Source organism: Cryptotermes secundus, unplaced genomic scaffold (assembly GCF_002891405.2).
Source record: "Cryptotermes secundus unplaced genomic scaffold, Csec_1.0 scaffold696, whole genome shotgun sequence".
NCBI classification, from domain to species: Eukaryota; Metazoa; Arthropoda; class Insecta; order Blattodea; family Kalotermitidae; genus Cryptotermes; species Cryptotermes secundus.
The window spans coordinates 194,019-209,948 of record NW_019734322.1 but is presented as its reverse complement, the minus strand read 5'-3'; the positions used below and the strand labels follow the sequence as shown (position 1 = coordinate 209,948).

Here is a 15,930-nt window from a genome sequence, read left to right as displayed (position 1 = left end):
ATAAGCTACAACAAGAGATACCATTGAATGTGAAGTCGCCACAAGGACTTACACTGCTAAAACGCATGGTGCAGAAAATGTATTACACTGCTAGAACGCATGGTGCAGAAAATGTATGAATTTCGGGAAATTTTATTTTGGGAATCAGTGTAAAAATTTTTTACAGATATTAAAATCTGTAAATTAGAATATCTGATTCTATATTCTTTCTACATTAAAGGAGCGTTCATTTCGTTCGTTTATCATAAAAAATGTAGAAATCACACCATTTTTAGAAACATGCTTACAATTTCATTGCTCTAGAAGGGCGGGCATTTAAATAAACTCCGTCCAGCTGCCCCTACCGGAAATTAAATGGCCCGTCCGATAAAGGTTAATGTCCTTTATAAAGTCTTGTTCTTGGGATTCTAGTTGTCATTGTATTGTTTGTTGCCTTTCTTTTAGTGTATTTTGTTTATGAGTTTTTGAATATTATTGGTTACTAATTGTCTTGTGTATGTTTGGTCTCTTTCGTGTACTTGGCTTATAGCTGTGTTGGCTTTGATTGCTAGGGTCTTTATCCATTCTTTGGGTTTGTAGTGTAAGTTATATTTTAGGCCTTTATTCCATAGTTGAATCTTTGCATCTGTAAAAGTAACATTAGTTAGGTTTTCTGTGTGTTGACTGTTATATATTGGTACTGTATAGTAATACAGAAGAGAATGCAAGCAATAAAGATAAAACCTGCATTCCAGTTGGCGAGTGTGTTAATAGCATGATTTCATTTCAGGAACTGTTATCATTAGGAAGAGAAATTCAGCCAAGGAAGTGAACAGAGAGGACAGCAACTTTCAGTATTTTTATGTACATAGAAACTTCATTCCAGAACAGGCATGGAGTGGACGCCACAGTTCATGGGGTTTTCTAGTTTTTATGTTACAGTTTGTGTAATGTATAAGAACTTAGGTACATTAGCAATGACTGACATATCACAGAGCACATTCACTTTTGTTAGGTGTTTCTGTCCCATTGTGCAGCCAGGAATTTGTAATGGCTACTTTATTCTGAAGTAATTAATCATATTGTGGAACGAATGCTTGGGTTCAGAGGGTAGGGCTTTAAAGAATACTTGAGCCAACTGAGATGGAAAATATTGTGCAGATAAATGTGTTGCTTAGGACCATCCTGTTTTCCTGTTTTGCATTATTGCATTTGTTTGAAATTGTCTAGCCTGTGAAAATCAACAATGACATAACAAACATCTTATGAAACAAGCAGTCATGATGCTTAAAACAATTATACATTTTATTTTATATTAATGTTAAATTATAACACACACAATTTAATGCATTTTGTGTTATGTAACGGTGTGTTGCATGATGCATTCATACCAATATGTGTGTTTGAATAAATATCACTGAAGTGACTGTGTGTTTATAATCAAATCTTTCAGTATTTCTTATATATAAATGCAGTTGTTATATTTTAATAGTTAAACAGATGTTAGAATGAAGGAAAATAAACTTCCCAAAATGAGGATGGTATGAAAGCAATGATAGGCAAGGCGTGGGCAGAAGGGATGAGATTTTTAATTGTGGGAGGATGGATAAAAATGGAAACTTATCCCACAGAAAGACATGACATACTGTACATGGAGGTAACCATTTATAGGTTGTTTCTGCTATGAACTGCCACTATCCCAGTCTTCTTTGAACTGAGGTCCACTCATAATATCACTGAAAAGTTAGTCTGTTGTGTAATAAGATCCGAAAGGTTGTATTCCATAATGTCATAAAGAAAATTACCAACAGCATTCACTGAGGTTTATTAGACTTAAAAGTGGAAATGATAAAATGCAAATAGCTGAAAATTGTAAATCCATTTTCAGCAGAATATGTGGAAGGATTGAAAATCAATTTATGGCCTTATGCAAAGGAGGCTTCATTATGGATCAGTATGGCTGAAAATTGGAATTATCCAGCAATTTAATGAAGTCTCCCATATTGAATTTTAATAAAATATGTGAAACTGTATATGGGATGCATGGAAAAGTCCATGTACAAATTTCAGCATATTCTGTAAAATGGTTTATGGCATTCTTTCTCAAACTGTCAGTTGTGATCCCTGTAGGGATATCTAAGACTTCAGGAAGTCTTTAAAATACAGGTGCATCAGTGCCCAATTTTGGAAATATTCAATATAGGCGCTGCTTTTGGAAACTATAGTTGCAGCAGGTGAATTTTTTTGTGACTGTAGGAAGATTTTATAGTTCACTATTGGTGCAAAGGTTGCAGAGCTAATTAGGTTCCTGCTGTCAACTTACAGCCTGATATTGACCTACAGTCTGCAGATATGCACTTTTTGCTGTCCAATACAGGTAAATAGGGAGAAATTTCTAAAAGAGAGGAGATGCTGTATTTTCCCACATAATTACAAGCAGGTCTTCAGTCAGTGATAGGGGTCATACCAGTACCTTCTCTTTCCCTTTGCACTAACTGAAGTGAACTGAACTGAACCTGGTTGGTTGTGTGATATGGCCTCAGAGTGGAGCACATACAAAATACTGCCTCCAACAGTACTTCCACTGCTGTGCACAGGATGCTGCCTAGCAACGGCTATTGTCTTACTGTTTGTGCCACAGTCATTGCCTAGCAATGGGTCTGTATGCCACATGACAATAAAGTGGTTTATGGGATACACAGAGGATTTTCGTAAGTCAGGCTTTGTTATTAATCAAAAAGTCTGAAAACTGGAACTGCTTGATAACTTTTAGCAAAAGTCTCAGATATGAAATTTAAATAAAATCCCTCTAACGATATAAGCGCTGGTATTTGGTCACAGGTAGAGGGACAAACAATCTACTTGCACACAAAGGTTCTTTTTTCTTAACTTTGTAAGAATGCATAAAAATGTTCTCACATTTTGCACTACAAGAAAAGTTAGTGCAGTTGAAGATACTGTAATGTGTTAGTGACTAGACATGGGGTTTGGACTGGTAATTGCATTTACTGAATACGTGTAACTCGTAACTACAAGTACGTATAATGCTACTGCTAATCTACACACTTAACAAACCACTATAGTACATGGTGGCTCAGCTGTTATAACCTATACTAGTCGCTGCTTGGTAGTGGATCCCAGCAATGGGTGTTCGTCTGCTTTCATGTTCATGTCTTTGCTGGCTGGCTACTGTCTCGCAGCTTGTCCTCAACTGGCCACTAACTGGCTATGACTGATTTAACCTTTGACTCTCAACTAACTTGCTCATTCATGCTAACCATATAGCTTCTGATCAGACCACATAGGATGTCGACATAGTCGTGTCATGATATAATGGTGCAAACATGTCACATACAGATAACGGGATTTCTTTGGGTTTTAAAAATTAAGATGCTGAATGGATGAATATGGGGTAAATCAACCGAGAGAAAATACACAAAAGAGAGTAACTGATAAATACAAGAGGAGTTTTTATGAAATGTTCAGAAAGAAAGGATGACCAAGTGAGAAAAGACATGCGTAAGACAACGTCTCCCACATTAGGGGATGGGGATAACAGGTAATTCAGATCAGGATAATCAGAAGAAAGAGCAATGCATACAGAGTTCTGGTTGGAAAACAACCTGTAGCAAAAATGTCTGCTGGCAGATCTAAGCATAGATGGGAGAAGATTAAAATGGTTCTGAAAGAAATATAGTGCAAGTATGTGGAATGAATTAATTTGGTTTAGTATAGGGACTGCAGTAGGCTCTTGTTAACATGTAATATATTTTCTGGTTCCATAAACTATGGGGAATTATTGTCTAGTGAGGTGACTGTTAGCTTCTCAAGAAGGAGTACACTTTGTGGAGTCAGCTGAAAGCTGATGCAAAAGCAGTGTTGACAGGAAGTTAAAAAGAATGAAGAAGGCTTTGTCATGGGATGACCTATCATGGTAGGAATTTTAATAGGTCATGACTTATCATTCTCATTTGAAAGAATATACACAGTGCACAGTGTGAACCATTTTGCAGCAAATATTAATCTCTGGAATGAATTATGTTATTTAATGCACACCATGGCAGCCACTACACATAAATGAAAGAACTTCAATTTCATTTTGTTTTAGCAGATCTTGCAAACTGGACCACCAGTGGTTTGTTCTTCAAGATATATCCGTTTGTTTCTTTAAGTGCTGTTTCTGCTTGTTTTGTGCTCTGCAGTGTGATGAAAGCCTGCCCTTTCATTCTCCCTTCTGTCATCAACCGTACATCAAACCTGCATCAAGAAAGACACACTTCACAAATTAAAGTCACTATATGTAAGTAGATTAGAGATGAACCAAGGACTCATAGAAACGCAGACAAAGGAAAACCAAATATGTCAACCTTATACTACTTCATCAAAAGGACCAGAAGATTACTGGATATCTACCTGGACTAGTGACTGTTTGCAGTAGCAAGGAGAACCAGCTGAATGGAAACCCTCTGATCTGGCCCCAGTGTTGCGGCATTGTAAAGCACCCTCCTCCCACTTCTTGGTCAAAATATTATGTTTCAACACAACTGTTTCTATGTAATACAGAATTTTTCTTTTCATATTCTTCACTGTTCATTTTGTATCTCAGAAATGGAGATATACTTGTTGGGTTGCCCACAGTAGCTCAGCAGTGTGTTCACTTATGGTGGAGGCAGCTGTGGTTTGATTCCCATCACAGTGACTTTCTTCTAAAACCCTGAACCCTGCAAGCCTGTTAACCTATTCTGATGCATTAAACATTACTCTGACGATGTGGAAAGTTTAACTGTTATTAAAATATTGTATATTTTCTAGTCCCACACACTCCCCTCATTCCCATGTAAGAAGAGAAGAAGAAAGTAAATAAATACATGTAGAGTTAACAACGAAAAGTAATCTTATCTCCAAGCCATTACAGACATGATAATTTAAAAAAAAATCACCTCACTGGAAACTGGCTGTCTGCATCACACCCTACCAACTGATCTACTGCAGACAACCTAACAAGTGTGCCTCATCTTCTGAGACCTAAGATGAACAATGAAGAACACATAAGAAAAATTATGTATTACAAAGAAACCGTAGAGTGCTGACATCTAATACTTTGGCTAGAAGTCAGAGGAGGGTACACTACCATACTCCAAAACTGGAACAGAATCAGAAGGTTTCAATCAACTGGGTCCCCTCATAAGACACAATCCACTAAGCTGACCATTCACTGAATGAATTTTGTAAAATTTCAGTCTGCAGGGTAGAACCAAATGTACAGAACCTATGCATTTCACACATCTCTCAAGCACCTTCTTCATACATGGTGTGTTCAGAATCCGTTAGGATTCATTTTCTTAAATTTTGCCCTGCAATGCCATCTGTTGGTGAGTTGTGGCATTAAGATTCTTGAAGTTTCAGCTGTGGCTGTCTATAATTTCAAAGTGCAAGCATCGCTGCATCATGTGTTCTGACGCTCATCGGAAAATGGCGGTTGAACAGAGAGCCAACAACAAATTTTGTTTGAAGTTAGGCAAAACAGCAGGAGAATCGTACGGAATGATGGAAAGTGTGTACAGTAGTGATTGTTTGAGTTGCTCGCTCAAACGTTTTTCGATGGTATGCTGTATTTCGTGATGGCAGGGAGGACATTGATGACTCCATGTGCATCAAAGCCGAGAACAAGTCGCACTGAAGAAAATGTGAAAAAAAGTGACCGAAATGCATGCATCAGACAGATGTGTCTCTGCAAGATTCACTGAGGAGCTTTTGGGAATACCAGAAAGTACTGTGCATCAAATTTTGACCGAGGATTTGGGCAAATGGAAGGTCTGTGCACGGTTTGTACCATGCGCTGTCAGGCGATGAAAAACATGCCACAGTTGAACACTGCAAAGACATGTTACGGTTGGCCCAAAGTGATACAAAATTTACAAAATCGATTGTTACTGGTGATGAGACATGGTGTTTTCAATATGAGCCTCTCCCAAAGCAGCAGAGTGCAGCGTGGTTGAGCCCAAAGAAAGTGCACATGCAAAAGAGTCGAGTAAAGACAGCTAACCGTTTTCTTTGATTCCAAAGGAATCATTCACAAGGAATTTCTGCCAGAAGGTCAAACAGTGAATTCTGATTATTATCTCAGAGTCCTCAAACGTTTGTGGGCGAGAATTCTTCAAATTCAACCTGAATATCGAGAGCAGGGTTCCTGGTCGCTCCTCCACGACCGTGCCCCACCCCACTAATCGAAGATCGTGCATGATGTTTGGCCAGAAAAGGGACCACAGTCCTTGATCATCCTCCGTATTCACCAGATTTGGCTCCAGCAGATTTCTGGTTGTTCCCAAAAGTTAAGTTGGAGATGAAAGGAGACCATCATGACACCGTCCAGGACATCCAAAGGGAATGTACCGCAGTTTTAAATATGATTCCATAAAAGGAGTACAGTGACTTGTTTTCGAAAACTTTTCAATTGATTCCAACTATGTATTGATTCAGAAGGAGACTATTTTGAATAAAAAGAGTGAAATTTTGAAAATAATTCACGTCTTGTATTTTTAATGAACACAGTCCTAACAGAACTTGGACACACTGTGTATACCCAGAAAAATGAACTTAACTGTGGGGAGAGATCTAGAACACACAGAAGTTTATTCAGCATATCACAATGTGTTCAGTATAATACAGCCTAGCTGGTATCAGCTACATGAGGCAGTGCATTGTGACTGCCTTATACAGGCTTCTACTACTCCTCCTTTTTTCTGTCTCAAATAACCCTTTGATTTCTGCTAATTTCAGTCTGATAATTTCTTATCTTTGATTCCTTTTGTCTGGTTATTATATAACATTGAATTAACTAGTAGGGACTAAAATAATAGATGAGAAATAAAGGGTCATTTGAAGTATACGAAGATGTCTGTAGTCTATTTTAAACTTCTTGTTTTACTTCACCATTTATTCTATGTGTAAGTGACTTCAACGTATATATATATATGAAATTGTGACTGTCCACATGTTTTATCTCTAAAACTACTGACTGGATTTTAATGGAATAAGATATGTATTGTGGGAGGAAAGGGAATTAAACTGAAAGTTGTTATCTTGTACAAAGTGTTGCTACATGACAAGCAGACATTACAATTTACAATTTCTATTTGGAATATTTCTGAAAATTATGAATATTTAATGAAATACTAAGACAAATAACTGTTTAATCTCTGTGGTATGAACTTATTGTACGATCAGTTTTGGAATATGAGACGTGCATACAATCAAGGACATGGGAAAAACAAATAATGCATTTGTAAAATGTGTATTTCACTGGAGTACTCCTCTCCACTTTGGCATTTTTGCTACCTTTGGCACTGTTATCACTTCCATGCCAGTACTCAGTTCATATCTCAAAACTTGGCCATGAAGGCAGCAACTACATATAAATGTAGAGTGCAATAACTTGCTGAAAATAACATGTTACTGGAATAGTAATCTGGTCACACATATAAGATGTGAAACTTACCAGGTGAGATATCAGATACCAAGTTATGCAGCCATTTTAATCTCACTGATTAACATCTCTCTACAGAGAAAGATATCTTGTTCAATATTACTAATTGCAGGAAATAAATGGTATTATTACTTACATATTGCCTTGCTCCTCAGTGCTGGATATTAGATAGCGACGATATATGTAATGGAGGTCACGCTCTGTAACTTGCTTTGCCAGGTTCTTTATGTACAGCCGACACGACGGGATGCCAGGCTGATAATTTCTGAACACTGGATGATGTTTTTGATCTAGAACAAAGATTTCCAAGCAGAAATCATAAAGACTAGTCTACTTTCTTATTGCACAAACTTCCAGTTCTATAATATTGTTGCTGTTAATTGTGTATTTAGATAATGCAATTTAACTGATGAGTTGGGCATGCTGGGCTGATGCATAGATGGTCACATAATGAAATCACGCTGAAGTTATTTTTATTGCACGGAATTATAAATGTGCTACGGAGTGCTAGTGCTGCTATTATTTGTGTGTGTGTGTGTGTGTGTGTGTGAGAGAGGGGGGGGGGTTACTGCTGAAATACACATTCTATGTAACTTTTCTTCTTGTAATCTCAATATTTCACACCCTCAACTGTTACTTATAAACAATATTTCATATGTGATTAGCATGAATGTTTATAATGTATTTTCATGCAACATGTAGGATTTGAGGCTGTCTTTTACTCAACATGTTCCTGACTTGAAGAAACTGTAAGTTATTAGCGTCAAACTGAAACCTAAACTGAAATGACTGTATGGCTCCCACATTTTACACTGCTTTTTTTTTTTTAGGTCAATAGCCATACACCCGAGGGACTTAAATATTCAAGAAAACCTCTGCTCCATGGAATTAGCTAGTACCATACATTATATCTTGCTCCTATGGTGATAGTGTTATGCCTGCCTCACAAGTCTATGTGTCTGTTGTCTTATTTCTAGTTGGTGGCTGGGGGTGGGGAGCATGAAAACATGTTTATTCCAGATTTCATGCAATTCAGTTAAATGGGTCTAAAATTGAAGGAAGGGGGCATAACATGACATAAAAGAAGAAAAAATCCAATGCATTAATAGAACGCCTTAAGAGCTACAAGGGATCTGCACTCTTGTACGTTCGGTAATACCCTCATTACAGCAATTAGAAAAAGAAACATGAGAGCTAAACTTTGTGTCAAAAAGTCTTGAGTTGAAGACTAGCTAAATTTAGTGTGCATATTTCTGTGCTTTACCCACCCTCACTCCTGACAAAAGTCAAATTTTGTGAATGTGAGATACACCAGGTTTTAATGGAGTTTGGAGCCCTAGTTAAGCATGTAGACCCCTCTGTTGGCTGTTATCCTTCCTGTATGGTAATAATCAACACTTTCCCTGCATTAGAAATGGGCTCATTTACCATAGTCAAGGAAGGCAGATGCCAGAAAGTTCAACCACAAGCAGCATTAGAGATGACATGCTATGACTGCGGAGTATTGAACCAAGTGCCAATGTATTACTATGTCTAATTTCTGATAAATGGTTGGTCAGTCATTTGAAGCTACTTCCCTTTTATTTTTCCCCTTCCAATGTCAATTATAACTTCACAGATAGTCTTCAGCTTGGCCCAAAATTCAGATCAGAAATAACATAACACTTGCCTCTAGAAGATACACGATTGGCCTCCAGTTCTTCAGCTGTGATGGTGCTGCCTTTTGATGTATCATCTTCTGTGCTGCCTATGTTCTCAGCTGATTCTGCTTCATTAGCATTCTTTGTTACGGGGAACATAAGACCAAAACCCCCAGATGGGGAAGAACCCTGTTCATCCACCTTCTCCACATCATCTCCGCCCACTGCAGTTGAGAATTTGAGTTCAATCTTGCGCTGAATGTGCTCACATGTTATTTTCTCAAACACCTCTTCTGGCTTTACACTTTTCACAGAGGATGTGGTTGCTGCAAGAGCAGGCTTGATAAATTTTGGACGCTTTACTTTCTTCGGTCTGTGGGGCAGAGACCTTTTGGCAGGAATTATGTCTGTTGGTAACTGCTGTCCTTCTCCTTCACTTTCAAGTTCTGACTCCTCTTCTTCATTCAGTTCAACTGTCTGAGTTGGTTCTAGTGGTACACTGTCATTCCCTTCCCTCATATCTGAATGTACAGGGCTAGGAAATATGTCTGAGCTGGGGAAAGGTTCAGGTTGGAAGGGACACGGTAAGTTCATTTTGTTCATTAGATGTAGAACTTGGGTGTAAAATTTTGGAACGGAAGCCAGAGCACAAGATATGTTATGAAGAACGGTGGGTGTGGGGGGTGGATATTGGTACTTGAGATGAGAAGGAGGAGGCTGTGTGAAATTCACTGCAGAGTTCCATGTCTTCAACTTGTGCAGAAATAATTGCAAATATCTGTGACTGTTCTCCTTTTCCTCCTTGGCCTCATGGAAGCTGCAACAAGTGCAGGGATTGTGTCTATTTTATTATACTGAAGAGCAGAAATAAGGTACTAGACTTTTGTGTCAAACGAATTTGGTTAAAGACCAGCCTCGTCCAGTGAAAATTTTCCCCCAGAATTTTTCATTCCCTCACCACTTAACAATACTGAAACTGAAGAATAAAAGGCCTCCTACTATGGTTCAGAGTTTCTATAAAATTGCATGACCCTTCTGCTGTTAATCATTCCATATTATGAGCTGGTAGACTCTGCCTTCAACCTCACCATTACTGGGATGTGATGGCTGAATAGACTTTAACTTGGGACAGTACATACAATAACATACAGAAGTCCAGAATGTTTTATGTTCTCACTGCTTGTTTAAAAAGCCATAAATTAAAGTATATGAAACTGGAGTTTTATTTTATGGGATTAGTAACTTGGGCTGTCATCCTGAGGGAAGAACCTAAACAGAGATATATGTTATGGAAGATTTTATTTATGGTTTATTTAATGATATTCTCAGTAGCTTTAATGATATAGTATTGAACTGTAGGACTAGTGAATGAATTTTAAAGTATGTGATTTGGCCAGATCGAAGGTATTATCCTAGAATTTTCCTGGAGGGACTGTGAAAGACCATGAAATATCTCAGTCATGATAGCTGGTCTGCAGACTGAGAAGAAAATTACAAAACAAGGAGGTTATGATATACATGCATACACTGGACTTGAAGGAACGTAGAGATTAATATACTCACTCTTCACTCTGCACCAGGCTAGAAACATCATCAGCCACACCCCTGGCATACTCAACAGTGAGTCGATACCCCAGAATATTTAGCTGGTGCAGCCTGTGAAGGGCTGCAACAGCTGCTGCCTCGGATTCAAATCTGGAACAAAAGTAAGAGGTAAACATTCCTGCAAATATAACTGCTTGTTCCCCATAAGGCAACATTTTAGAACAGCCTCAGTAAATCAACAATTTTGTATTTTTATAGCTTTGTATAGGAAAACATCATATGCACAAAACTCAATCATATCTATTAATGTGTGACTTTGGCTTTAGTGAATACATCATGCAAAATGTTGGTGGTTTTTAAATATTTTGGCAAACATCACAGTTGCCATCTTCAGACTGGGAAGTTCTGGCAACTCTTATACAGATCTCGCAGTAGGTTGTAACTTGGAGGTGATGTCATGATTGGATGAAACAGAGGAGTGGGGTGTTATCCACCTTCCACTCACTATCCAGCGCAAGATCTATAAAGCTCCCAAACCTTGAAGATGGCAACTGCAATGTCTGCTGAAATGTTGGAAAGCCTTCACTGTACTATGTGGCATATTGCTGAAAGCCAAAATTATACATTAAGCTCCACTTGCAAAAAAAAATATCATATTAAGCCTTTAAATTAAGGCACTCTTATAAAAAGTTACATATAAGGTTGTCAGAGGCCTCAGTGTTCATGACTGTCCATTATTTCAGCACACTGCCCCACTATTTTGTGGATGTCTTGTACTATGTAGCTCCTTGGATCAGTCTTTCTTGAAAACTACTTAGCTATTCAAGAAATTTCCTGCCTTTTATGGAACCACATGGCACATTACCACATTTATGAGAGCTGGTGACTGATCCGTATCCTGATTAGTCTACACCTTCTACACCTCATTTTTCAAGAATGAGAAAATCTTAAGTCATACATAATTATGGTGCATTTGGCTGGTCCTGTTTTATCCACTTAAAAAAATGCAATACTGTCAATTCTACTATACTAAAACGAATCATCCAGCAGTGGATTTTCGTATTAACAGCACTGAATGTTTTATTACAAGAAGTACCCTTATCCAGAAAAGTGACATGTCTCATACTTAAGTTAAAAAATAATGAAACAATGCAAACGTATGGCAGTTCGATTTTTGTCGTTCAGAAAGCTCCTACAACAGGATACACAACATACTAACGTTGAAGTGATCGGTGTTACCTTGCAAATACAATACTACTCTTCTTAATCTTCGAGGACAAATCCTTAATTTGAACTGCCCCAAAATATTTCAAAAGTTCTTCTTTTTCGTCACTTGAGAAGTATGACGGTAAATGTCGTATGAGTAATGTTGTGGATCCCATCCTTATTTCATAAGTTTCAGATTTGTAACCTAATTTCAACTTGCACAGCGGCAACAGCGAACCGGACAGAACAGGAGAATACACTTTTCTTGGGGCTGAAGTATCCTTCGCGCAAGCATAACACTTTACAAATCAACACTGTTCCGTATTACTAACCCAATGCACATATCGATTCACTGTAACACAGGCGTACACGAATTGGTTAATTACCAGCATGTTTGCTTTCACCACAAACCTAACAAACTTAACCGCCCTTGGGGGGGGGGGGACCCTCTAACCCTATAACCTCAACTTATGGCAACTTACGTCCCTTCGTCCCTTCAATCGTCATTGTCGTCATTACCACAGACAACATACATCACGGATGTCACGGATTACCAAACTTACCAGCTCAGTAATCGTTGCGCCCTTACGTCAGCTGTCAACAAATAAAGTTCGTGAATGACACGCGTGCGTGATTCGTTTGTGAAAGTTGGGTTGGTAATAAGACATAGCATTTTAATCTCTTATAAATTATTTAACTGTAAAATTTCTATGAGTATTATAGAATATTTTCACTAAGTTCCTGATTATTGCACACTTGGAGACTAGACTTTCGTATGTATAGGTTTTATGTAGCTTGATTTAAGACAAATGATAAAAGAGCACTCGAATGGAGACGCACACAATCGTAAGGCTTTCAACACTAGTACAAAAGCATACATTAGCGATTTTGAAGTATAGCTGTCATACACGTACATCAGGACTAGCTCAAAGTCCTCTAAGTGCTTTGTTAGTAGACCGCCACGTTTGTACTCAAAACGTGATTTTTGTACCCGATAAACTCTATTGCGAGAAACTGAGGGCTTTAATCTCAAGAAAAATAGTTTAAGTAAAGATATTTCACTTTATTTTATGCACACACATGACATTTGAATGGTATAATTGCAAATTGCTGCTAAATCTAGGTTGTTATTTTGTAATAATATTGATGATCTCTCAACTTATTTCTTGTATGCTGCAAGGGCCCCAGGCTGGATGAGCAGGGTTCAGTTCCTGATAGATCTTTGTCTTCACTACAGTCTCCCCTTCTTTCTCTGACAGTCTAGTGGCTGGATCATGAAGTAATGAATATCTGGAGCTTTACCTCCACTCCACCATGCCTCTTCATTGCATGATCCTTAGCATAGGCACAGATCTATTTTATGTTAGATTTGATGTTCTCACAGCAATGGCTATAAATAATTCTAGGTTTTGGGTTATAATGTTATGTAGTCTTCAGGCTGCTTCATGCTAGTTTCTTGCTTGGCTTAATGTTTGACCCTGAAAATGGAGGTTATACTTTTCTTCTTAACATCTTCTGTCTGATTGACTTCCTGGAGACGGGAACAACAGACGTGAAGTGTTGCACTTACCTTGTCCTGGATGAGGCAGACAGGATGCTTGATATGGGATTTGAACCCCAGATACACAAGATCATTGAGCAAATTCCGGTAAATTTATGTAAATGCTGTTTCTGTGCAGTGCTTCTGATATATGTATTCATGGAACATATTGGAATAAAGTTATATAAGGTTATAATTAGTTTCTAGCATGAATATGTGTGCATGCGTGTGTGTGAGAGAGGGGGGGGGGCAAGTCACTGCAGGTATGTTAAATAGCTGAAACCAGATCCTTTTAATAAGGTTATTTATACCTTCCTGCACAGCTGTGATTTATTTTCTGAGTAAATGTGTATCAACTGCATTTTCATTCACAGCAGTGTAGATCATATTGAATAAGCAGTCACGGACAGCTAAAAAAGGGAGGTCCTCCAACTTTGGGGGTTGGGCATGGAGCAAACGTTACAGTGACAGTGCAACTATCATTGCTTAGTAACAGCGAGTAAACAGCCGTTGCTAGGCAAAGCCTAAAACAATACGGAGAGCGACGAGTTTTCTGTCCGGTCAGACGCAATGTTATATAACCAATATTTAATTTCCGCTTTCTCTCTCTCATGTTCGTCGTCCTCTCTTTTCACGCCGTCTCAATCGGTCTCAACTACCACCATATTATAACAATCAGCTTGAATTGCAGAAGGTAAGTGCACGAAATTAGAATATGCTATCATGCATTACGTCGGAAGAACATACCTACTTAATGATGATGTGAGCTACTACTGAAATATACAAGTTTCCTCAGTATGCGCCTGCTAAGTTGCCTGCCTGAAATCGGCGACTTTTGTCGGAGATAGCGGTTGCCAGTTTTCTTGGTGGGCCCTCGGCCCTACATGATCTTCGCTGGTTGGAATAATATCGTCAATATACGTAGTAGACGTAACATCCGTTTCAGTCGAGAAGTAGTCCTATATATATTAGTATTTTAATTAATACATTTTTATTAAAATATCATAATGTGATGTTCTATCACAAGAGAAGAATACATGTCTTTATTTTTGAAAGCATTTATATATATCTGTTTGGAGAAGTATATTCTACAAATTTTAGTTTTTCCTATGCACTTCCGGCCGAAAGTAGTTCTCATATAGGTGGTTTGTGTTTTTCGGCTGTCTGTCTGTGTTGAGTTGGTGAGTTCCAGTGATTATTTTGTAATTATGTGGAACTGTGGAAAGTTATATCCACGTTGGCTGTTAATTCAGCACATTCCAGTCCGTGCAGTTTATTTTTCTTTCGCATTAGCTTTCGTATTTAATAATTAATGATTTTCTTTCAGGAGCACGTATCGAAAGTTGCAGTGTCTTTTATGTGCAGGTCTAATCGGTGGATGAAATAAACTAGGGTCGTTAAGCGTCAGTAAATAACATGTGAGTTCATATACGGTATAAATATATAATATACAGCAGTAGTTATTTTTACTTAAGTGTAGTCTGAAACAGGCCTCGTTAATGAAGCCTTGTATGTCAAAATTTTAATTTCATATTCGTTTGCTTGGTTGGACTAGTGTTCAATATAATGTATGCTTATTCGTGTCTTGTCTGTTTATTTGGACATGTGTTGTTTCGCATAATTAATTGTGTTATTCGTAAGCATTTGGAAGCACGATATAGAACAATCAGAACTTGGAACTTGAGAATGGAAATAATAGTATAGAAGTATATGAAAAGGTTGTAATGAGATCTCGTTTTCTCAGGGTGAAGAAAGTAGATAATACATGGACGAAGTTTTTTTTTTTTCATATTTTATAATTTGTTGTTTGTAGGTATCGTGATCGTAACCGTGACAGAGGCCGTTCAGGAGAAGGCCGGCGTGGAGGTTATGGTGGAGGCGGTTTTGGAGGTGGAAGGGGATTTGGAGGAGGTGGGAGTGGCGGAGGTGGTGGAGGAGGAGGAAATAGTCTCAAGGGGAAGCAGCCAGGTGAAAGGCTGAGGAAGCCAAGATGGGACATGAGTAGCCTGCAGCCATTTCGCAAAGATTTCTATGTACCACATCAAAATGTTGTTAACCGGTAAATTGTCCTGAGTTGCTAATTTACTTATGATGTAAGACAAGGTCCATGCAGGGATGCACAAATTATGGATGAATATGCTGTGATTTCAATGTTGATTTTATTTCAGGCCAGTGCATGAAGTAATCAAATACAGATCATGCAAGGAAATAACAGTGAAAGGCAATAATGTTCCACACCCTAACCTTGGCTTTGATGAGGGTAACTTTCCTGACTATGTCATGAATGAAATCAGGTAATCTTTAGTTTTGGTAATTTCACTGCCAGTTAGATGATTACATGGTAATGGTGCTGATCATCAGATTCCTTTGCAGGAGACAAGGTTTTGAAGATCCCACAGCCATTCAGGCCCAAGGCTGGCCAATTGCCATGAGTGGCAGAGATATGGTTGGGATAGCACAAACTGGCTCTGGGAAAACGCTGGCTGTAAGTAAACTAAACTATAAGGAGGGCTCTGCTATTAAAGGGCATTTTC

General features: G+C 38.2%; 3 protein-coding genes across 8 annotated transcripts in view; 2 read left to right on the top strand and 1 right to left on the bottom strand.

The window, feature by feature from the left end:
• The window catches only part of LOC111868645 (zinc finger CCCH domain-containing protein 18), a 44,581-nt gene extending 43,175 nt beyond the window's left edge, over positions 1–1,406 (top strand). For all 4 annotated transcript variants that reach the window (XM_023859489.2, XM_023859488.2, XM_023859486.2 and 1 more), the window contains exon 13: positions 770–1,406. The gene's annotated coding sequence lies outside the window, so the exon portion shown is untranslated. The remainder of the gene's footprint in view (positions 1–769) is intronic.
• A 2,596-nt stretch (positions 1,407–4,002) lies between these two features.
• On the bottom strand, positions 4,003–12,332 carry LOC111868647 (RNA-binding region-containing protein 3). Of its 2 annotated transcripts, XR_002843541.2 has the most exons (6): positions 11,890–12,332; positions 10,669–10,800; positions 9,135–9,922; positions 7,602–7,755; positions 4,393–5,122; positions 4,146–4,236 (listed from the first exon to the last, which is right to left on the bottom strand). XR_002843541.2 is itself a non-coding variant. In XM_023859493.1 (5 exons), exons 1-5 carry the CDS (start codon positions 12,030–12,032, stop codon positions 4,074–4,076), a joined length of 1,380 nt encoding a protein of 459 aa, XP_023715261.1. In that variant the 5' UTR covers positions 12,033–12,332; the 3' UTR covers positions 4,003–4,073. The 2 variants fall into 2 exon arrangements, 1 of the variants encoding a protein (XP_023715261.1); XM_023859493.1 differs by lacking the exon at positions 4,393–5,122 and having other exon boundaries at positions 4,003–4,236.
• Positions 12,333–12,488: 156 nt separating this feature from the next.
• LOC111868646 (ATP-dependent RNA helicase dbp2) overlaps positions 12,489–15,930 on the top strand; it is a 36,407-nt gene continuing 32,965 nt past the window's right edge. Inside the window, exons 1-5 of one of the 2 annotated variants that reach the window (XM_023859491.2) lie at positions 12,489–12,508; positions 14,724–14,814; positions 15,210–15,455; positions 15,565–15,690; positions 15,770–15,881. In XM_023859491.2, coding sequence (XP_023715259.1) covers positions 14,813–14,814; positions 15,210–15,455; positions 15,565–15,690; positions 15,770–15,881 — 486 coding nt within the window. In that variant the 5' untranslated portion in view covers positions 12,489–12,508; positions 14,724–14,812. Of the gene's footprint in view, positions 12,509–14,479; positions 14,578–14,723; positions 14,815–15,209; positions 15,456–15,564; positions 15,691–15,769; positions 15,882–15,930 lie in introns of those variants that run through there. The other variant, XM_023859490.2, reaches the window with a different exon arrangement.

Excerpts from the sequence above, each read along its gene's own strand:
- LOC111868647 (XM_023859493.1), bottom strand. The coding sequence starts at position 12,032 with ATGGGATCCACAACATTACTCATACGACATTTACCGTCATACTTCTCA. Across the intron at positions 7,756-9,134 it reads CAATCGTGTATCTTCTAGAG|ATCAAAAACATCATCCAGTG; the intron begins GCAAGTGTTATG and ends TCTTTGTTCTAG. Across the intron at positions 4,237-7,601 it reads ACTGAGGAGCAAGGCAATAT|GTTTGATGTACGGTTGATGA; the intron begins GTAAGTAATAAT and ends TTCTTGATGCAG.